The following is a 22,993-nucleotide window of genomic DNA, read 5'->3' on the forward strand; positions in this document are numbered from 1 at the left end:
TTGTTGCAGTCCAAGGTGAAACGTGCAATTCCTGTACACTGGTGGCTACAACGGGCGCCACGGAAGGCGCACTCTTCGCTTTAACAAAGAAGCTGATAGTTCTGAGCCCTCAGGATATGATCGATTGCGGAATGTAAGTTCCCTTTTTTTATGGCTTATTCTGTGTCCCACTGCCGGGCAAAGGCCACCCCTTTCTTCCGCCACTCATTAGACCAAAAAATGATGGCGGGACGACCTTGAAGCATTTTGCAGGGACTGGCGGGAGCATGTATAAGTTCTAAATAATTAATAGAATCAGGCGCTACTTTGCGTAAATCCATATTAACTATTAAAACAAAAATATTACTTTGCTAATCCGTGAAATATATTTCGCATTAAAGCACTCGTGTGATGTATTTATGAACCTTGCTTCTTAAATCTATGCTCGACCGCTCCTATTTAAATGCTTTTCACTTTGCAGTCACTAAAGACTTCGTCAGTCGTGATATAATAGAGAGCTTTTCAGTCGAGTACCGTCTATAGGCAACGAATCTTGCTGAGTTGCCTAAGTAAGGTACGAGATTGAAAAGATTGATTATATCACTATTGTATACAATACTTTTTCTACGAGTCATTAAAAATAATACCTATTTTTTAAAGATATAAAAGCGTGACCCACCGTTTAGTCTTTTTATGGGCTCCCAACTCAACTATAATATTTATTTCGATACGCTGTTGTCAATTATAAAAGAAATATAACAATCACGTGCCACCGCGCTCTCATAGAAAAGACTAAACGAGGGACGGGTGGGCATTCTAAGCGCGTTTATGTCGTATAGGGACATTTGCCAAGTCAGCTCATATTCAAGTGCGCGTGTACCGCGATATGAGCTGACTAGGCAGTGCCCGCGGCTACAGTGCGGGCCCCCCCCCGCTACATGTAAACCAGTCTCACCTTAACCATCGGTCATATAACACTTGTCGATTTTCATGTAATTATAATATAATATAATCAGATCAGTAAATACAGTGTTTCGTTAACCTCGCTACCCCACCTTCAGGAACTATACAATACAACCCTAAAGTCGTTTTACTACATTTTTGTCTACTGAGATACTTACCAATTTTCATTAATCATTTAGGTTTTATAGTAAAAAAAAGTATTATTTTAAATTACTCGTAGTAAAGTATTGTATACAATAGTGATGTAACCAACCTTTTTAAAAGCTCTTTATTGACGATTGTATAAAATACTACTACAGGGTATCGAAATTAATATTACAGTTAAGTTGTGAGCCCATATATGAAAAGCACGCAATTATACAAGTCTTCTTCTTCTTCTTCTTCAGTCAGTCCCTCAATGCTGAGGATCGTGAAATCATGTCATTCTGTTGAAGACCAGATTCCTCCATAGGCTTCTATTCCTCGCCAAGCGCATGGCCTCGTGCAGTTTTAATTGCATAGGTGCAGTGATTTGAGCACACCATCTAGTAGGGGGAGGGCCCTGAGGTCTGGTGCCTTCAACTTTTCCCGTCATAATAAAGTCTTAATTTAACCATTAAAGTCGACGAATAGAAAAAGTAGTTTTTCTACTCGTCGATTTTAATGGTTGAATTAAGATTTCGTATACCAAACTATAATTGGGCACTTTTCATGTATGAGCTCGCAACTCAACTATAATAATAAATGATTATGATAATAAAAGACGTTCATTCAAAAAGTTTGACCATAGGCACAAAATAAAAGTACCTACACAATGTAGACGATTTTCACGCGGTTATACGAAAGCGAATCGCCTCGATGATGGGCAGGCTTAGGGTAGTACCAACAGCATTCTGGAAGTAATTGCAGAGAGGTTTGAGAATCCTATACTGGCACATTGGATTCGCCAAGTTATAGGATTTTTGAAATTTAGAAAATAGATTAGGTATTTAGTTGTAATATTATATTAACTACAAAATTAACATTAGTTCCTAAGTTATACTAACAAATATGGATGGTTGTAAATATGAAATAAAATTTTTCAATTCAATGTCTTCATTACCAAACGCTTTAGTGAACTAATCTCGTACCTTACTTAGGTACTCGTATGGAAAGTTCTCCACGTTCTCCATTATATCACGAATAAATTAATTCTAATTTTAATGATATTTTAGGAGCGGTGTGAACGGCTGCAACGCGACCTATCCACACGCCGCGTATAAATACATTCAATCGAAGGGGCTGCCAGCCTTAAAAGATTACAAATTCCTACAAGGTGTAAGTATTAAATTATTCAGGTACTTATACAATTATTACATATAAGCACTGTACATAGCAGACTTAATACCCAATGGCATCAAACCTCGGTCAGTAAAAGCAGCTATTGTTACTTTACTGCCCTTGATTTATATACTTATTAATGTATGTATATATATTTATAATATATGTTTTTATTTATTTGTATATGATGTATTGTTTTGTTTTGTGTTTATTCTGTGCTAGACTTCTTTTATTGCATCTGGAACACCTACTGACATGACATAAATTAATTAATTAATTCCGCTACCTAAAGGTTGTCTGGAAGAGATCGCTTTTTAGCGATAAGAACGCCTGTTGTTTACCTGTTCTTAATGTGCTGTGTTATTTGTATTGTTTCCGTATTGAGGTGTGCAATAAAGAGTATTTGTATTGAATTGTATTGTATTATTGCTTACTTAAATACTGTCATCGTTGTCTATGCAGAAACAAGATGTCTGTCAGGAGGGCAAGAGGAAAGTGACCAAAATCAAGCAGTTCCACGAGATCATTGGCAATTCGGACAAAGACGTACTTCGGGTATGTGTATATCAAAGACACCATTGACATATCAAAGGACGGGCCTTACGGGCACTAATGGTGCTACTTCAGCGGTGTCACTCACGAATTCGAGCCAATCGTTCAGTCTAACGCAACAAGTTGCAACCAATCGCGCGCGTGATGCGAACTCATCAACCGATCGATTTGTGTGCGTTGTGGTGTAAGGGCCGGTACAGACGGACTGCAACTCGACTGCAACTTGTATGGGAACTGCATGCCGACTGCACTCCATCTGCAACGTCGACGTGCAGTTCCCATACAAGTTGCAGTCGAGTTGCAGTCCGTCTGTACCGGCCCTTAGACTGCACGATTGGCTTGAATTCGTGTGCGTGACATCACTTTATTGTCCTCATTCGTATTAATGTAAGACCCGTCCTTAGATATATGTCAATGAGCTTACCTACCTATTAGATTATTACATTCAGTCATGACAATCAAAAGTAATAAAATAAAACCGGCCAAGAGCATGTCGGGCCACGCTCAGTGTAGGGTTCCGTAGTTACTCTTCCGTCACAATAAGCTAAACTGGAGCTTAAAGTATAGTAAATGGTACCTTTCACCCGAGTTAAACAAATAGGCAAATTTGCATAATCAGTACCTAATTAAAGTAAGTCTTTTTACTATGAAGGGAAAACTTTTTGCGATAACTCAAAAACAGCTAAACTGATCATGTCCGCTATAGTTTTCATTTAATGTCTTTCTTAAGCTCTACTTCCACGATTTTTTTCATATTTTTTTGACCTATGGTTCAAAAGTTAGAGGGGGGGGGACACATTTTTTTTTTCTTTCGGAGCGATTATCTCCGAATATATTCACTTTATCAAAAAATGTTTCTTGAAAACCCGTATTAGTTTTGAAAGACCTTTCCAACGATACCCCACACTCTAGGGTTGAAGCGAAAAAAAAAATTCACCCCCACTTTACGTGTAGGGGAGGTACCCTAAAAAAAATTAAATTTTTATATTTTATTGTACGACTTTGTCGGCTTTATTGATTTATATATCCATGCCAAATTTCAGCTTTCTAGCACTAACGACCACGGAGCAAAGCCTCGGACAGACAGACAGACAGACAGACAGACAGACAGACAGACAGACAGACAGACAGACAGACGGACATGGCGAAACTATAAGGGTTCCGTTTTATGCCATTTGGCTACGGAACCCTAAAAATTAAACAAAAATCAGCCTTGTTTTGGTACAACTAGGGTACACTATGGCTCCGAACTTGTAGTAATTAGTGAGTTTTGATTGTCACCTGACGATCCAAGAATGACTGAGATGACACGCTAAGAACGGGCCGGGCGACCGACACATCAGTTTTCTTTAGAAAGCCTCATGTGACCCGAACCGTTCTAGAGTCAGACCAAGATAAGAATAGGCAGCTATTTTGATAGACCAGCCTGTGCAAGTGTTAACTTTGGCCTAGTGGGTAGTGACCCTGCCAATGCAGCCGATGGTCCCGGGTTCAAATCCTGGTACGCGCATTTATTTGTGTGATGAGCACGGATATTAGTTCCTGAGTCATGGGTGTTTTCTATGTAGGTATTTAAGTATTTATAAATATTTATATATTATATAGGTATATCGTTGTCTAAGTACCCTCAACACAAGCCTTAATGAGCTTACTGTGGGACTTAGTCAATTTGTGTAATAAAGTCCTATAATATTTATTTTATTTTTATTTTAAGTATCGTCATAATTTCATAGAAGTGTGACATTTATAATAAAACTTGCACTGTTTGGGCTGCCAAAGTCTCTGCCAACTTAACAAATATCTTGGTCTGACTCTAACTTATCTTGTTGCTAGGACGGACAGAGAAAGAATATACACTTTTCTCTGTCCCTCTCACCAGAAAGTGTTGTAGGAACAAATAACCGCCACTTTTTTTAACGCAACAAGCGAGACTTGTATAAATTTTTCCTTTAATTTCTTACGTAATATAAGGAGCCGGGGTCGTCTTATTCTTATTTTGTCTTACACAGGGTTGGGAGGAGGTCAAAAACGGGGGTTAAAAACTTGTGAACCATAGTTGCAGTGGACTATATTTGGGTAGTTTTACGGTACACGAAATTAACATAATATTGTTCCTTTTAATCCAGTTCGCGATCAACAAGCGTTCCCCCGTCGTCGTGGTCCTGTCCGGAGTAGACGCTGAGAAGAGTCTTCTGACGATCACGGCTGGAGCTCTAGACGATACCAGATGGTGAGTGCAATATGGGTTAAAAAGCACCCTGTATTATACTAAACTAAGCCTAAAGTGTAAACCAAAGGAAGAAATGAAAAAAAAGATAAGCTTTGGTAGCTGCGTTTGTGAGGAACGATTGGACCGGTGTTTCGAAAGGTGGCACCGTTCGAATCTTGCCCAAAGCGGCGAATTTTTCAATGATTCCTCAACCCCGAAATAGAAAAAAATTAATATCATATAAAACAATGAAGCCAAAATACATAAAAAAACCAAATTATCGCGACTTCGTATTTAGTACAGTCGAGGTCAAAGATATTTTACATTATTCTTCTTATTACAGAAATTCGAAATTACTGTTCAATATTGAAACAGTACAAAAACATAAAAGTAAGCACATCGTTCAAAATTAATGTAGAGGTTAAACTGTAGGTCTGTTATACTTCGTTTTTAGGGTTCCGTAGCCAAATGGCAAAAAACGGAACCCTTATAGATTCGTCATGTCCGTCTGTCTGTCCGATTCTGTCACAGCCACTTTTTTCCGAAACTATAAAAGCTATACTGTTCAAACTTGGTAAGTAGATGTATTCTATGAACCGCATTATGATGTTTACACAAAAATAGAAAAAAAAACAATAAATTTTGGGGGTTCCCCATACTTAGAACTGAAACTCAAAAAATCTTTTTTCATCAAACCCATACGTGTGGGGTATCTATGGATAGGTCTTTAAAAATGATATTGAGGTTTCTAATATCATTTTTTTCTAAACTGAATAGTTTGCGCGAGAGACACTTCCAAAGTGGTAAAAAGTGTGTCGTCCCCCCCCCCCGTAACTTCTAAAATAACAGAATGAAAAATCAAAAAAAAAATATATGATATACATTGCCATGCAAACTTCCACCGAAAATTGGTTCGAACGAGATCTAGTAAGTAGTTTTTTTTTAATACGTCATAAAAATTAAAAAAAATTTTTTTTTCATCAAACCCATACGTGTGGGGTATCTAAGGATAGGTCTTCAAAAATTATATTTAGGTTTCTAATATCATTTTTTTCTAAACTGAATAGTTTGCGCGAGAGACACTTCCAAAGTGAAAAAAAGTGTGTCCCCCCCCCCTGTAACTTCTAAAATAACGGAATGAAAAATCTAAAAAAAATATATGATATACATTACCATGCAAACTTCCAACGAAAATTGGTTTGAACCAGATCTAGTAAGTAGTTTTTTTAATACGTCATAAATGGTACGGAACCCTTCATGGGCGAGTCCGACTCGCACTTGGCCGCTTTTTTACCATTAGAAAGAACATCGCAGAAGTAAGCTTTTGGTTCCCAATCGGGCACTATTTGAGGTAAAATTTTGAACTAAATTGTATATTATTTACCAAATCTTTCGGTTTGGCTCATGGTTGACTGGTAGAGAATGCCTTCTGGCATTAAGTCCGCCATTTGTACTCTTCATGTATTGTGCAATAAAGTTTAAATATATAAATAAATGAAATAAATATTGACCATGCTACATTAGATAATTTAATATGAATAATTAAAGAGCCTGATAATAACTGCACGCTTATTTCTGTGTAGTTCTTTATGATGCAAAAAAAACGAAGTAGCTTAACTTTATTTTTATTGCCAAAGGTGCGGCACATCAAGCACAGCCAGGCACGCTGTACTCGCAGTAGGCTACGACTTCACCAACAAAGAGACCTTCACCATCAAGAACAGTTGGGGTGAGGGGTGGGGGGAGGGCGGATACGCTGATATCGTGGCCACACACTGCGGGCTCTTGGACAACCCGTCATACCCGATTGTGACGCAGGAGGACATTTTAGAATAAGGGCAACACCATTAACACATTCACTACCAAACAAAAACGGCGCACTACCCCAGAAACCGGTGGTCTATAGCTGCGTACAAAACAACCCGCCCAGCGGGTTGTCCGGCATCTGAACAAAGTTCACGAGCGCCCACCAGGTGGATTCCCGGCAGTGAATGTGTTAAGAACGGCTGGGAGGAGGGCGGATACGCTGATATCGTGGCCACACACTGCGGGCTCTTGGACAACCCGTCATACCTGATTGTTACGCAGGAGGACATTTTATGGCTCCTCTACACGATGGCTCAGCGTAGGCCAGTCCAAGGGACGCATTTATGCGTTAGAGGGAGCAAGTGATATTGCTATCTCATTCCACTGCATAGCTGCGTCCCTTAGACTGGCGTACGATGGGCCATCATGTAGAGGAGCCCTTAGAAAAAGACAACACCATTAAGAATGGCTGGGGGGAGGCGGATACGCTGATATCGTGGCCACATACTGAAATAAGCACAACGGAACAAACCCCATTGAACGTCAAAACCCCATTGAAAGGGAATCGGATCAGACTAAACAAAACGTTGATATTTAAAAGATTCCTTATGACTGACGTCGCAGGTTAAGAAGAGATGTAAAGTGCTATTTTAGTGCGCTCATATGCTATATTTCAAATTTCCTCCGAATATTTGTCTTGATCCGATTCGCCCTGTGATCTGATTCATTTCAGTTTACCCTACTATAACTTGCAAGTTGATTTTCCCCTACACAAGATGATAATCGTTGATAAAAAGCGCTGATCGGAACTTAAATAATGTATGGAAATATTCAAATGACTTTTCTGTCGACTGTATTTTTCAGTCAAATAGTTAAGCCGAAACCACTCGAAACTCGAGTTTATTGTTGTATTTAGATGAAGTTGTTGACGGTGTCTTTATTCGAAGGCTCGAGTACTTTTGAGTTGCGCTCAAAGAAGATTTAATAAACGTCTCGACTCGAAACTTAAAGACTCGAAAGTTTTTTGTGCCGTCTTGTAAAAACGAGTAGAGTTCTTTAAATGTAGACTCAAAACAGTCAAGTTTCTACCTTACCCGTAGCCCTATTTACTACCTAATCAAATCATCCAGCTTTTGTATTAATATCGACAAAAATTATTACAACAAACTGAAAATAAATCAGTTTTAACAATTGGGGCAATTGAAAATTTTGGGGAGAGCAGGGTTAAAAGTGCCGATTTTCATAAAATACGAAATTGATCTGTGATTATATGAAATATAAATAAAGTGTGTTGCTTGCGCTATGTTAAATAATGATTACTCGCGCTTCTGCACCGACGCGCTGCAATGATATTGTTTTGTGCATCGTTAAACAGTTATTTTACCAGATTTTTTTATGATATCGGTCGTTCCGTGGTTTCAAATTCTAACTGATCCGCCAAAAATATAGACTTGGTTCACACACGCTAAAATAGTGCTTTGCAGTTCGTAGGAATATGTGATTGTTTTTGTGTAGGTACATAAAAAAAACAAAAGCAAAAATATTTTTTTCGTGGGGTTAGTTGTGCCGTCATTTTTTATTAATTTTCCATAACTACAATTCTATAATGGAAGCAACTAAAAGGCTCCTGCAACTAATAGTGTCCTCACCTTTCGCAACAAACATCATACTAATCGCTCCATGGTTTAATTGCTTTCCTAGTCCCATCGGAACAACTTACCCCCAATACTTTTAACCTCATACTCCTAAGTATAATATTAAGCCGGCTACACATTTTTCTGTCGTGTTGTGTTGTGTTGTGACGGATCAGAGCAGCAATCGGTTACATACATTTAATATGGTTGCGTTCACATTTGTCTGATGTGTCATGATGCATGCAGCGTCAGACAAATGTGCACGCAACTATATTAAATGTATGAGACCAATTGCCGCTCTTGCGTCACGACACAACACGACAGTCTAATGTGAATCTGGCTTTAGTTAGGTGGAATTCGTTATTGTTTCTAAATAAGTATGTAATGTTGTATTTCTTTATTAAACGAAAAGGTTTTGTAATTGTGTATTTATTTTTCATTACTTATTGTATGTTACATCCACAGGTAGTTTTATCATTGTTTTAACCGTTTGGCTTGGTTATACATAAGTGCTATTATAACCCCCATTTCTGGAATTCCCCTCCACCATTCCCAAATTTCTGGAAATTTTCTTGAGAAAATTCTCTTGCAAATTGCCACTTAGAAAGTTCTCGTTCATATTAGGGATTATTTTATTACTCAATGTTCTTAACTGTTGACGACTGTTTCATTTAATATTTACGTCACTCGTTGGCATCTTTTTCAAGTCAATGAAATCAAAACTAACTACCTATAAGATGTATGAAAGGTAGAGGCAAGGAACATAAACTCCATATTATGGAAGGTAGAGTTAAGGAACGCAATCTCCATAGGCAGAACTTATGCAAAAGTGTCCAGTGGTCAGCTATAAATAATAGTTCCAAATCTCTCCAGAGTAGCGCTAGAGTAGCTAAGAACCTAGGCGTTATTGACGGAGTGAAGTGCGCTGTCTATGATTTGTTTTTTTTTTTCAAGTATTCTAGGTATTGTAGCGCCACCTATTTAAGGTTTTTAATGACACTTTTTGGTATATGGAGATTCCATTCCTTATCTCCACCTTCCGTACTCCATATAGGTACCAAAAATTGTCCGACGAAAAACCATAAATAGGTGGCGCTACAATACCTAGAATACTTGAGAAAAAAATCTAATCATAGACAGCGCACTTCACTCCGTCAATAACGCCTAGGTTCTTAGCTACTCTAGCGCTACTCTGTAGAGATTTGGAACTATTATTTATAGCTGACAGCTGGACACTTTTGCAACAGTTCTGCCTAAGGAGGTTTTTTCCTTGCCTCTACCTTCCATAATAAGATGGTTTTGCATGTTTTTTTCGTGTACCCTTCAAATGTTGCCATTACGAGTAATACAACCAAACGCTTTCTTCCGATTCCAGGTTTTAAATCATTGTGCCTGTGTTGCCATTGCCAACTCGCTCCTTCTTAGCGTTGATAAAAGTGGCTCTGCGCCGGCGTCGGCCATCTTGATACTCTTGCACGTCATCGCAGAGTGTGGCCACGTCGGGGATGAGGGGGGCGGTGGGGGTTGGCAGTAGTGTGTAGCGGTGTGTGTAGGTGTCGCTGGCGGCGCCTAGGACCGAGCTGTCGGTTGTCACTTTGTACCTGGAGAAGATATGTCTTTATCATTTAAGACGAAAGTGGAGTTTCCTCTCTGGATATGCGCGTCATCGTGGACTTGACACTAACTATATGTATTTTAGCCATTTCTTAAATTTTTCGGAATTTTAAATTATCAGGATCAATAAAAAAATATTAGTGTTTTTTACAAAATTGATAATAACACCACATAGATTAGATAGTAAATTGCCCAGTCGCAGTCTTTTTGTCCGAGTGAAAGCAAAGGTCGCCGCTTCAGCTTGATCAAAGATTATTTCGTAGGTACATGTCAACCGATTCTCGTGAAATTTGGCGAGCATGTTCGATAATTGAGTAGATTTTTTTGTCAGTTCATTTTTCGAACGTTTGAAAATGGCGGAATCGTGGGGTTCGCGAGGTCTACAGATCACATAGCCATGCCACTAGTAAAATCTGGGATAACAGATACATAAAAACAAATCTTAGGGTACCCATAGTTATTAGTTAGGAACCCATTAACTGACCTGAGCGGCACCGCATCCCCTCCCTCCCTATACACAAAGAAGTCGTGTGTGTAGTTCAGGGACTCTCCCCGCGCCGCGCCGTAGTCTCCCGGCTTGCCGATCAACACGTTCTGCCAGTGCTCAACCTGCCGGCCTTCTTCTGTTTTGTAACCTATTGCAGAGAAGCCTATTAAACGGTAGCCAACCTGCACGCGTTGTGACCCGCGTGAAGGTAAAAAAAATCTAATCGTCGACTTTAAGGGTTGAATTTATAATAAAATAGTTAATACAAATCAAATTAGGTTCCGGTATATCTATTTCGAGTAACATGACTATACAATTTGTAGAATACACTATAAAACTTAAAACCTAAATCTAAAAATAAATAAAACTAAACTTAAAATAAAATACTAAAAAATATCCCCCTGCGGCATGGTGCCGTAGATACTGGCAGCATTTCCTCGCTGTATTGCAAGACTAATTCTTTGAGCGAGGAAGCTGCCAGCTCTGCGGTCGCCGGTGACTTCTGCTAACCTTTTTGAAAGGTCCTTAAAGAGTTTAAGGGTTGAATTAGGTAAGACTTCGTAGACCAAACTATAATCGCATTATTTTCACTATGAGCTCCCAACTCAACTATAATGATTTCATTACGAAACACTTTAGTGCACTATAATCGCGTCTCGCCGCGGTCAAAAGGATAAAACGAAAGCCATACTCAAAAAACTAAAAATAAATTTTGACTATTAATTATTAGTTAATAGTCAAAAAACATTGTCTATATACCTACGTTAGTTACCCTGTTGTAGGGAAATAAATTGTGAACTCACCGACAAAATGGAAGGGCTCCAAGTTAGGAAGACCAGGGATTGAGTTATCCGCGGGGCTTGCGGGGAGCTTGGGGGACTTCGTGCAGCGGCGTACGGGGGCTCCGCTGGAGGCGTCTATTTCAATCTGTTCCATTAAGGAAAAACGGTACAAAAAACGTTACAAACGGATAGGCATACATTGAAATGCTCTTGCACTCGCATATTCCCATTAAATTCGTATTAATTTTCTTAAGTGTTAATAATAAAAAGTACGTGATAATCGACCAACTCAATTCATTGGCGTTCGCTCTGAGGCGTAACAAGTTTGTTTTAGTACAAGCTTTTATCGATATCTGTACTTTTCATTCCACAGGCAGCTAATACCTAAGTTAGGCAACAAACACTATTAGGTTGCGTTATTTTATCACGAGTTCCTATGGCCACCTCCTGTCTCCATCATCAGATCAGCTCGATGGTACCATATATTATTGCAATGTCATCCAAATTACATCTGCATGCAAACTTTCGGCTTCATCGGAAACCGGGTCAGTTAATTAATGTGCACATTAAGATGTATCCAATGGAACACTTATAGACTAGCAACTCGAGAATGGATCAAGGCTCGACATAATGGCTCCTCTACACGATGGCCCAGCGCTGGACCAGCGAGATGGCCATGCGATGATTAAGAGCACGGACTATGGAATGGGCCACCTGTAGATGTGTACGCACCATCGCTGGCCCACTACCTTTGACGTGCGGAGGAATAACCAACACCGCGGCCATCCCATCGCCATCCCGTCGCGCCATAAGCCATTCGACAACACTACCCTCTCTACACGCTGGCCCATTTTACTGGGTCAGTAATCGCCCATCGTGTAGAGGAGCCATAAAGTAAAAATGTTTAACCTTAAGGAATTGAATTTGGCCCTGCCCGGCTGGACCCCGGTAGATGGTGGACGTGTTCTCTACTGTAGTGCGCGCTGTGCTCGACTCTGCATGGTATCTGCAAATAGATAACATATTAACTCACCCGTATGCCGAATACTTTGGTATCAAGGTGGCACAAACCGTATCAAGGTGGTTACCGTTTATTTACAAACGGAAATGTATTTGGACAGATAGACATGATTTTCACAAATTATTTAACCAGGGGCTCCACTTTAAATCCAGATAAATAATTCCTGACTTTGTCCTTGAATTTTTATAATCATTATTTTTTCTAAAGTTCTTTGACCAAAAATTCTCGATCTTGGCCTCCGACACCATAGACCGCCTTGCTTCTCTGTCCAAAGCCGTTTCTGTCCAGTCGACGGCGACGAATTCGCTAAGGTCTTTTTGCACTTCGTCGATGATAAATTTAAGCCATGTTGGCGTTGCCGCAAACCATACGTCAATTGTTTTATGTAATAGAGTTATTGGCCGTAGATCCATTGATGAGAGTTTAGGCCCTCGAGAGGCCAAAATTCGAGGTCGACCTGTTAAGTAAGTACACCTGATTTAAGTTATTTACCTACACCTTGAACTTTTTCTCATTTTGCCCTGACCTCTCTAGAAATTTCTTGACTTTACCTGATTTTCCACGACCATCAATAGCTTTCCTGACGTTTCATTGACTTTCCAGAAAATGGACAGTATGGTTAAGTTTTTGTAGGGTCAAGCTTTTTGCCATTTTTGCTAAACATATTCATATTCATATTCCTTTATTGATAAAATTACAATTTTTACATTTCAAAAGGTAATACAATATATAATTAGGTCGATGTAAATTTAAGTACAATTAAGATAATAAATAATAATAATCAAATTAAATTACAGTAAAATAAAACAGTATAAAAATAATCAAAACAATTCAAATATCCAATAAATTAAATTAAATCATTATTATAATATTCTGACATGTCATAATTATCAAATTATATAAAATATAACAATATAAAATAGTAATAATCAACACAATTCATACATCCAATAAATTAAATTAAATTAAAATTCAAATCATTATTATAATATTCTGACATGTCATAAAAGGCATTTGTAGTCAGCCATTTTTTTAATCGAGTGTAGAATATCAGATCATTTTCAATATTCTTTATGTTGTCGGGTAGTTTATTATTGATACCTGTACCCCTAGTGTAACTTTGATCGACATCATAACGTGACGAACGCGTTTGCGTTAGGTCTCATTTTGTATAGGATTTTGAGTTTCCAAAACGTCCCGCTTGGCGCACTCTTTCGAAATCCAATACAAAATGAGACTAAACGCAAACGCGTACGTCACGTTTGGAAATCGAATTTATTTACACTAGGGGTACTGGCCCCGCAACATATACCGTTTTGTTGGATTTCGCAAGTCGACATGTCGAATCCAACATATTTTTGTGTTTTTGTGTAATACGTGAACTTTTAAATGTCTTTATTGGAAATAGGTGTATGTTACTTCTAATATATTTAATTATGTAAAATAGGTATTGTGATGTGAGCGTCATTATGTTTATATTTACGAAGAGTTGCCTAGCGGGTGTTCCGTGTGGGGCATATGATATAGTCCGTACTGCACATTTCTGCAAAATGAATACACGCTGCCATTCCGCAGCCGTGCCCCAGAACTCTAGACCATAGCACATCACCGAATGGAACAGCGAGAAGTAGCTAGCATATGTATGTATACTAAACTTCACTTACTCAACTTCAAAGCTCCTAGTGAAATCTGGCAACAACAGCTCCACACGCAGGTGCATGGATCGGTTGAGTTCTGGATGCGGTGGTGTCCCACTTTTAATAATGGTAGAATCCAGGGGTGCTTCGCGCTTACTCGGTAGATTGGAACGACTGGATGGGATGACAGCTGATAATTCTGGCGACGTTGGTTTTTCGTTACGGTAGCTTGCGATTAAATCGGCAGAAGACGCTGTAATTAAGTTAAAGTCATTGTATGTTTTGCCTGTAGAAATAGCGCATTATACGTATTATTTAGCTAAATCTCTTCCCATCTGTCTTTGCCTCTATAAAGTAAGACCAAAATAAGTTGGCAGCGATTTTGATATCCCGGACAGCGCAAGTGTTATTTTAAACGTCAAACATTTTGACGTTTACTTAACACTTGCACAGGCTGGGCTATCAAAATCGCTACCAACTTAGCTTCATCTGACTCTACAAACGTTGTCCGCGGATATTGACATCTAGCGCAACTTCAAGTATAGAGTCGCGTGCGCACGTCATGGGGAAGGTCATATATGACCATATGATGGTCATATTTGACGACCTGTCTGGCCTAGTGGGTAGTGACCCTGCCTATAAAGCCGATGGTTCTGGGTTCGAATCCCGGAAAGGGCATGTATTTGTGTGATGAGCACAGCTATTTTTGCTTAGTCATGGATGTTTTCTTTGTATTTAATTTTATTTGTATATTATACAGGGTGTAATCGTTAAGTGTTTACAAGCGAGAATTCCGTAAATATAACAGATATAAAAATTTGAATTTTGAATTTTGTATAACCACTCACATGATTCCGATTTTAACGAAAGGTGCCCTGAATTGCTCTGCCATTTCGCAGATACGACGGCACAGTGTCGTGATATCTTCAAAAATCGATAACTTTGCTTCTGCTTAAGCATTTGGAATGATTCTTTCGGTTTTATAATGGTAAAGAAACAAAGAAACTTATTTTCTTACTTTAGCTATTTGCTGTTATAATAAAAATAATTATTAAAAATTCACGAAGTTTACGCAAAGGAATAATTTCCGAGTTATAGTAGAAAACTATTTTTAATAAAAAATCTAAATCAATAACGTATCTTCTTTTTATATACAATTTAAAGAAGGCTTAATAAGCTTTTAATTGATACTAAACACCTTGATAGCTCACCTATAAAATTGCAGAGTAAAACTGATTCAAATTCTCATAAGGAACTTTCGAATTGCTCCACCTGGCGTGTAACTATGTGCTATGTTCGTGATTTGTTTGTAGCTAATTTAGACACTGAAGTACAAAAATATAGTAAAAAACCGTTTAAGACACTAATTACCTTGAAATAAAATACATAATTTATGTAATTATCACAATGATAGTGGCTTTATAACTTAAAATAACAAAAGAGTATTTACATACCTACTAAACTTTGGTGTTTTTAAAACGGCCGATCACCAACAACCGAACTAACTTATAACTACACTAACACGTATAATATATGCACCATAACATACACTTCACAACAAATTAAGCATAATAAGCAAATAGTAACTATTAACACATGAAATTATACTGATTACAAACGTAAATAAACAACACCTGATAACAGCGGCGGCCGGCAAACTGACCTGCTCCATGTCAAAAACAAAGATGACTACCTATTTAGGGCGGAGACACAACAGTCGCGCGGTGCAGATGTTCAACAGAAATAGGAACTTTTAACACATTCACTGCCAGACGAAAAACGGCAAGCTACCCCAGGATCCGGGCAATATAGCAAAGAAATATTAGTAAATAGAAATTATAAGTAAGTAGTAACAAACACCCCAAAACGCGTATGCAACGTCTAGTGTACCACATGCCTTACGATGTGCAGAAATGCTTTAAGCAACCACAGTTGCTTTGTTTGTACTTACAATTTTTCGTCACATGGTTTGTTCGCTAATCCTGGATAATACACAGTGATTTAATGCATTTCATTGTTTATTAATGTAATTTAATAATCGAACTATTTAATGACTATAGGTTGCTCAAGATATATTTGGTAATCATAGAAATCTAGGGCATTAAAATAGGAAATACGCCAAAAATCTACAGAGTTATTGGTTTGAAGTGAGATTTTATGGTCATCAATATTAAGTAGGTCTAAAATATAGTTTTAATCTAATAGACCAATAAACGCGGAGTAATTTAATATATAAAACTAACAGAAATATGTAAATTTGAATACTTACGGCATTTTAAAACACGCAGCAACTTTTAACACAAGCACGTTCCCGAACAACTTGCAAAGTAACATAGATAAAAAATACTGTGGTTATGTCTATGTGGTTGAAACATTTTTTAAATATTGTCACGTTGGTATTCTGTGTTTTAATAAATGTTTACACCATATCTGTGCAGCCCTTCGCAGATAAGAAATAAAAAACCGCATACACTCCGTTCGCAACTCGAGTTGCGACGATCATTTTAGAGGTGCGAAATGTTGAAACCTTAGTTGCTGGAATCATGTGAGTGGGTAAGAATGTCATACAATATTTAATATCTGGGAGACCGAGCTTTGCTCGGATAACATATAAAAACTCAAAAATGCGCGTTTTCCCAGACATAAGACCTAGCTAGATCGATTTTTCGCCCCCGAAAATCCCCATATAGCAAATTTTATTGAAATCGTTAGACCCGTTTCCGAGGTCCCCAAAATATATACATACAAGAATATCTCATTTAAAGGTATAGGATTTATTAACCTTATTATGTATACTGAATGTCTTTTATATTGAAAGGTTTATCTAAGGAAAGATTTAGGATTAACTTACAAAACAGCTGACCGCGCCCCTCGGAGAAAGGAATTGGCTCAGATGCTGAAACAATAAAATAATATTAAAAACTAAAATCCGATCAATTATAATAATCAGTGTGGCTCGAACTTTCCATAATAGTACATTGTGATACAAGTGTGTTAAGTTGGTCATTACACACGAGACGATAATGTGCGCGCAAGCTGCAAGCGAGCGCGCAATAAGAAAGCCGATGTGTGTAATGACCATAACACACGCGTTTCATACGACGTTTTTCAACACACTTGGAAGGAAAAAAGAAACTTTCATATTAATCAAATCGGTTAGTATGCAGTCTTGCATCTGTCAGGCTCCCGCCAGTACGCGTTGTAAAATCTACTCGACCAATTTAAAAGGCTCCGTTTCCATACATATTATTAACCTTCTTAACTCAGGTGTCGGCTTACGAGAGCGAATAACTCGCGAACGCGAATTCACCCGAATTCAATCCTTTGGAAGTGTCCTACGTGGGCGATCTCGTTCTCTTCTTCGTTCGTTGTCATCGTGGGCGAATGCCGTTGGGCCGCCGCGCCGTGCCGAGTCGCATCGCGAGTTATTCGCTCAGGTAAGCCACTGCGTCAGTCGGATAATATAATGAAAAAACACGAGTGTTATAATACATATACTGAAAAAGAACGCGTGCTTAATATCTAGGATTATGAGCCAAAAATCGGTCGAATAAAAACGCCGTTTTGTGTTAAAATATATTCCTATACAATTATTTCCTTGGGGACTCCGTGACTTGACTAAAAGTGTGGAGGATAAGCACGAAGAATTTGGTACATTGACCCCCCATTTTCTATAGCACGCGCTTAATTATATTGCTGTCCCGCCCATGTGCCGGCATTCAATGCCACTGTGCGAGTGGGAATGCAATATAATGATTCTCGCTTCTTAAATATATGGCACACTAAGAATAAGCGGGCATCTCGCTCGTTTCTTCCTAGAACGTGCTGAATTTGGAATGAGTTGCCTCCTGAGGGTGGCTCCTGTGCGGTTACTTATGTCCATGGACGACGATAATAGCTTCCCATCAGGCGGCTCGTCTGCTCGTTTGCAGTTTGCGTTGCGTTTGCGCACGAAATTCTTTGTGCTTAGCGTCCATACTTTAGCTAGATATACGAGTACATCTCCATCCATTTTATACGATATGGGCATGATTATAACGCCTGCGTGCATGGGACATAAACTTAGTTAAACTTTAATCTTACGTTTTAATATAATAATTTAAATGTAATATCATATGATCCTAAGTTGGTCGAAATAAATGAATTTATTTATTTATAATATTATAATGGCAGTCGGCAACTGTAAATATAGTAAGTAGATGTTGTTTGTTGTATTTCCACCACACATTTCGCACATAGATTTCTGCGCTAATATAGATCTTGTCATTCACGAAGACGCGTGCAATGACACGATCATCTCGTATTTTTATGTTATTAAAGGTTAGATTTGATAAATCTGCGCGTCATCGTGGATGACACGAACATAACATAATGTCTAATGATCTAAACATAATTGTTGAATACCAGTGATCGGAACTATGGGAGTAAAACTTTAACAAAACTTGTTAAGCGGACATAAAATAGTGCATACAGCCCTAAAAATATTCATGTCCATAGGGATAGGAATAGTATAGTACTAATAAAAGAATATTTTTAAGGCTATAATCACTCTTTTTACGTCCGCTTGATAAGTTTTGTTAAAGTTTTACTCCCATAGTTCCGATCACTGTTGAATACTTTACCCCCGACGACATCTAATGATGTGTGCGGCGCTCCTGTAAACACAACAGAATACTCGTACAATAACTCGTAACAGGTAATAGTGGGAGATACGGTATAAGAAATATTATACTGTCACCTGTTATTAGTGATAAGAAATAAATAATAGATAATTTTCACATTGATAGTTAAAGTGCGTACATTCAATGGTATTTTTTTTTATTATATATTTTTTTATCTACATACTTTCCTCGTTTCTCATTTTAAAAAGTCGTACACCAGTTAAGGGCTTATTATATTCATCCTACCGTCAAACGGCTAACTATCAGAAGCAACGTCGGGCCCGATGTCTGATACTATAAAGGATGGAAGCAATAAAAAAAACGGACAAGTGCGAGTCGGACTCGCCCACCGAGGCTTCCGTACTTTTTAGTATTTGTTGTTATAGCGGCAACAGAAATACATCATTTGTGAAAATTTCAACTGTCTAGCTTTTACGGTTCATGAGATACAGCCTGGTGACAGACGGACGGACAGACAGACAGACGGATGGACAGCGGAGTCTTAGAAATAGGGTTCCGTACCCAAAAGATGTGCCACAAACTGTCTCGCAGTTTGGCGAATATTTTGTTTTGTGGTACACATATTTTATATTTTAATGTTATAATAAATAAATAAAATAAAAAAACATGTTGATTGTAATAAAAAAAAATGTTTCACTTTTAGTTACATGTAGTGCCAGTGCCCCCCTTAAAAATATATTTTTATAAATTTTTACTTCTAAACTAAGTAGCGGCTCACAGCTCACAAAATACACCCATGATCAAAATTTTGTTAAAATTTATCATATGTATAGTTTCGGAGTATGTCTGTGACATATGGACAGACAGACGGACATGACGAAACTATAAGGGTTCCGTTTTTGCCATTTTGGCTACGGAACCCTAATAAGCAATTTACTTCAAGCAGCGATATCCCCCACGGCCTCACTTCTTCGGGCACAAAGAACAAAGGGGAGGTGAATGAAAAATGGCACGATGAAATTGTGGCTACAGCTGGTCAAGCCCTTTAGACAACATGCCAATCGATAACGCTCCGTAGCGAACGAAACGCAACTGTTGCTGTCACACTAATATGGAAGAGTGATAGAGAAGACACAAACATTGACACATATATCATAAGGGCCCTACACACTCGTGCGCGAATCGAGGCGCGAAGCCGCGAACGCGAGTGTGGATGGCCCTCGCGTCGATTTCGCAGATTGTTCACGCTTTCGCGCCTTATTCCGCGTTTTTTGTCGGTATTTGGCCCGCGTCAAAGGAGACGCGAAGCGTGAACTTGCAAGACTCCACACTCGCAATCGCTTCGCGCCGCGATTCGCTCACGGGTCGGTTAATCTGTCCTTCTATGGCGGCTACTTGGTTATATTGGGTGCGAACTTGATCAACCAAAAATCAATTTGATAGTTCCCAGTTTGAATCAGTGCCTTGCCGCAAACTAAATCCGATCAGCTGACGCTTCGGCGCCATCTTGCCGCGAACCAAACGGCGAAATCGCCGTGAAGTTGTGCGAGTGTGGAGTCTACGTCAACGTCGCGGTATGTTCGCTCCGCGAAGTCGCGCCACGATTCACGCGCATAGTCTGGAGGGGGCTTATGGACGGGCCTATGGAAGGTGGAGGTAAGGAATGGAATCTCCATATACCAAAAAGTGTCCGACAAAAAACCATAAATAGGTGGCGCTACAATACCTAGAATACTTGAGAAAAAAATCTAACCATAGACAGCGCACTTCACTCAATAACGCCTAGGTTCTTAGCTATTCTAGCGCTACTCTGGAGAGATTTGGAACTATTATTTATAGATGACAGCTGGACACTTTTGCAACAGTTCTGCCTAAGGAGTTTCTGTTCCTTGCCTCTACCTTCCGTAAGAATGAGGCCAGTAGGTACAGCGGTGTCACGCACACGAATTCCAGCCAATCGTGCAGTCTAACGCCACAACGCGAGTTCGCATCACGCGCTCGATTTTTCGCTACTACTTAGTGTTTAATTTTTAGTATAATATTGTAAAGATTGAATAAAGGCTTTTTATTTTATTTATCCCCACGACGCCTACGTATCCAATCCTTCTTTTCTCCTTAAATAGAATCACTTTGACGTCATAATGATAATAATACGGACATACATTATAAAATTAGGCGGAAACTCACAAACAGCGGAGCAGGTACGAGCTACGAGTATGTAAATGCGGTCGAACAAGCGCGACCTTCAGATTATGCCGCGGACATTCTTATGTCACTTTATTATCAAAACAAAAATCCGTTCCGTACCATGTCGTACGTTGTCACTGTGACAAAATGGTGGCAAAGGACGAAATAGTACTGAAATTAATTCCTTGACCGTACTTATAGAGTCAGGCCAAGCTAAGTTGGCTGCGATTTTAATCGTCCAGACCTATATACAGAATGATTTCGGGGTCGTGGAGCAAGAGAACAAGACATCAGATAGAAGTCAAAGATGAGCCTAATGATGTTGCAGACCCAGAAATCACCTTGTATACTTATAAATCTTTGGCTCAGACTATGCGAGTGTAAGTAAAACGTCATAATTTCATAGACGTTTAACGTTTAAAATAACACTTTCACAGTCTGGGCTGTCAAAATCGCTGCCAACTTAGCTTGGTCTGACTCTATAAATAATATAAATTATATTTATGATTAAATATAAAAAATAAAATAGTATTATGATCAAAATATGAATAAAAGCTGAAAAATAATAATAATTAAAATTATGCGAGCATAAATTATGAAATCAATAATTTTATTTAAAAAAAAAAAGCAGATAAGCGGGATAATAGTCAGTTACTCAATCAATAAGAGTGTATTATGATGATGAATTTGATTTTAAAAGTTAATGTGGCTAAATCCGTAAAGCTAAGAAAAATACGCTCCTGTACGGAATTTCTCGCAGACGGATTTGGCCCCATGGACCTTAGGGGCCGGTGCAGACAGACTGAAACCCGACTGCAACTTGTAGGGAACTGCACGTCGACGTTGCAGTTGGCGTGCAGTGCCCATACAATTTGAAATCGGGTTGCAGCCGTCTGTATCGGCCCTGAGTTACCTTTAAATGCTTGTATAATATGAGTTATGAGTGCTTACCAACAGCGCATAGCACCAAAACAGACCACACAAACATACTTGTCTATTAATAAATACTGACTGACTTGCTTGATTCAATCGCCGATCCCAGAACATACAAAAAATACTAATAATATATTAATAAAAATAAACAACCAAATATGAATCCTAATATACGAGTAAGAAGCTTATGTCAGTGTTTATATGGTTAAGACTTATTCGATACCACTAAAAAAATATATGTTGTTTGGACAGGTTAGGTCACTTGAACACAAGAGTAATGGCGTCTACAAACGTCATCGATAATCGCATGCGGTTTGCACGATACATGACGCTTGCGCATAAATATAATTGAAGTGTGCAAAAGGGCTATAAGCAAATAATACAAGCTATAAGTATATGAACATTTCATGAGTGCGAAATAGGCAGACAGGCAGACTACAAATGAAAAAAAGTTTAAGGCAAAAATTGAATTTTTGGTTCAAGCTTTTATCACTGACTGTACTTTTCATTCAAGAGACAATTCTGAAAAATCCCAAACACAATAAGGTCGCGTTGTTTTATGATGGTACCATAATATTGCATTTTCACCCGACTTACATATTTATGCAAAAGTTCAGCTCAATCGGAAACCGGGAAGTGGGTCAAATTTAGCTTCCAAGATTTGACCCACACTAACATACCTACATGCATACATACTAACAGGGCAAGTAACCTTTTTTGAGTTTCACAACGGCCACCAGCGGCCGCAGCAATCAAGGGCGTCGCCTAGGCGGAACACGGGGGGGGGGGGGGCAGCAGCCCCTCCCCCTCCCCTTGGCCATCGGCCATATGAACTGCCCCCCGCTATCCCATCAGCTGGCGACGCCGTTGGCAACAATGTACCAAAACGTATGGTTAGCGGACTGGCAAACTTGAGCATAAAGCTGTGTTTAGGAAATACGGTGGTCACACTCTAGCTTTCCTTCACTTGACGGAGTAGCAACTACTTACTTACTCCATTGGCTTTGCGACCCAAAATGAGACTTTGTCTCCGACACAACACAGCGCCACTTTTCTCGGTCCTCTGCGAATTCTCGCCAATTGTTCACTCGAAGTTCGCAGAGATCCGCTTCCACCATGTCGCTCCAGCGATACCTTTAACTAATATATTCTATTTTTAATTCGCTACTTGCGAAATATCTTTTGTATGTAAATAGATCATAAAATATGACACTTGACATCATTCCTATTTTGGTCGCACTTTTGATATTTGACCGGCAATCTTGTTG

At 38.8% G+C, this 22,993-nt stretch overlaps 2 protein-coding genes across 2 annotated transcripts; one reads left to right on the top strand and one right to left on the bottom strand.

Moving 5' to 3' along the window:
* Positions 1-4: 4 nt before the first annotated feature.
* LOC133529991 (cysteine proteinase 1-like) lies at positions 5-8,863 on the top strand. The gene is made up of 5 exons (XM_061867781.1): positions 5-133; positions 2,136-2,238; positions 2,704-2,796; positions 4,920-5,023; positions 6,640-8,863. The coding sequence occupies exons 1-5, from the start codon at positions 117-119 to the stop codon at positions 6,836-6,838; spliced, it is 516 nt and encodes a 171-aa protein (XP_061723765.1). The 5' UTR covers positions 5-116; the 3' UTR covers positions 6,839-8,863.
* Positions 8,825-22,172, bottom strand: LOC133529990 (uncharacterized). The gene is made up of 8 exons (XM_061867780.1): positions 21,744-22,172; positions 18,606-18,638; positions 16,835-16,879; positions 14,011-14,236; positions 12,235-12,331; positions 11,347-11,470; positions 10,541-10,691; positions 8,825-10,043 (listed from the first exon to the last, which is right to left on the bottom strand). Exons 1-8 carry the CDS (start codon positions 21,778-21,780, stop codon positions 9,821-9,823), a joined length of 936 nt encoding a protein of 311 aa, XP_061723764.1. The 5' UTR covers positions 21,781-22,172; the 3' UTR covers positions 8,825-9,820.
* Between the last annotated feature and the right edge of the window lie 821 nt (positions 22,173-22,993).

Source organism: Cydia pomonella, chromosome 22, assembly GCF_033807575.1.
Source record: "Cydia pomonella isolate Wapato2018A chromosome 22, ilCydPomo1, whole genome shotgun sequence".
In the NCBI taxonomy this organism is placed as follows: Eukaryota; Metazoa; Arthropoda; class Insecta; order Lepidoptera; family Tortricidae; genus Cydia; species Cydia pomonella.

Bases quoted from the DNA above. Each gene is read 5' to 3' on its own strand.
- LOC133529991 (XM_061867781.1), top strand. The intron at 2,239-2,703 runs GTAAGTATTAAA...TTGTCTATGCAG, and splicing joins ATTACAAATTCCTACAAGGT to AAACAAGATGTCTGTCAGGA. The intron at 2,797-4,919 runs GTATGTGTATAT...CTTTTAATCCAG, and splicing joins CGGACAAAGACGTACTTCGG to TTCGCGATCAACAAGCGTTC.
- LOC133529990 (XM_061867780.1), bottom strand. From the start codon at position 21,780: ATGTTTGTGTGGTCTGTTTTGGTGCTATGCGCTGTTG. The intron at 12,332-14,010 runs GTAAGTGAAGTT...ATCTATTTGCAG, and splicing joins ACTAGGAGCTTTGAAGTTGA to ATACCATGCAGAGTCGAGCA. The intron at 10,692-11,346 runs GTGAGTTCACAA...TCTCTGCAATAG, and splicing joins GGAGCCCTTCCATTTTGTCG to GTTACAAAACAGAAGAAGGC.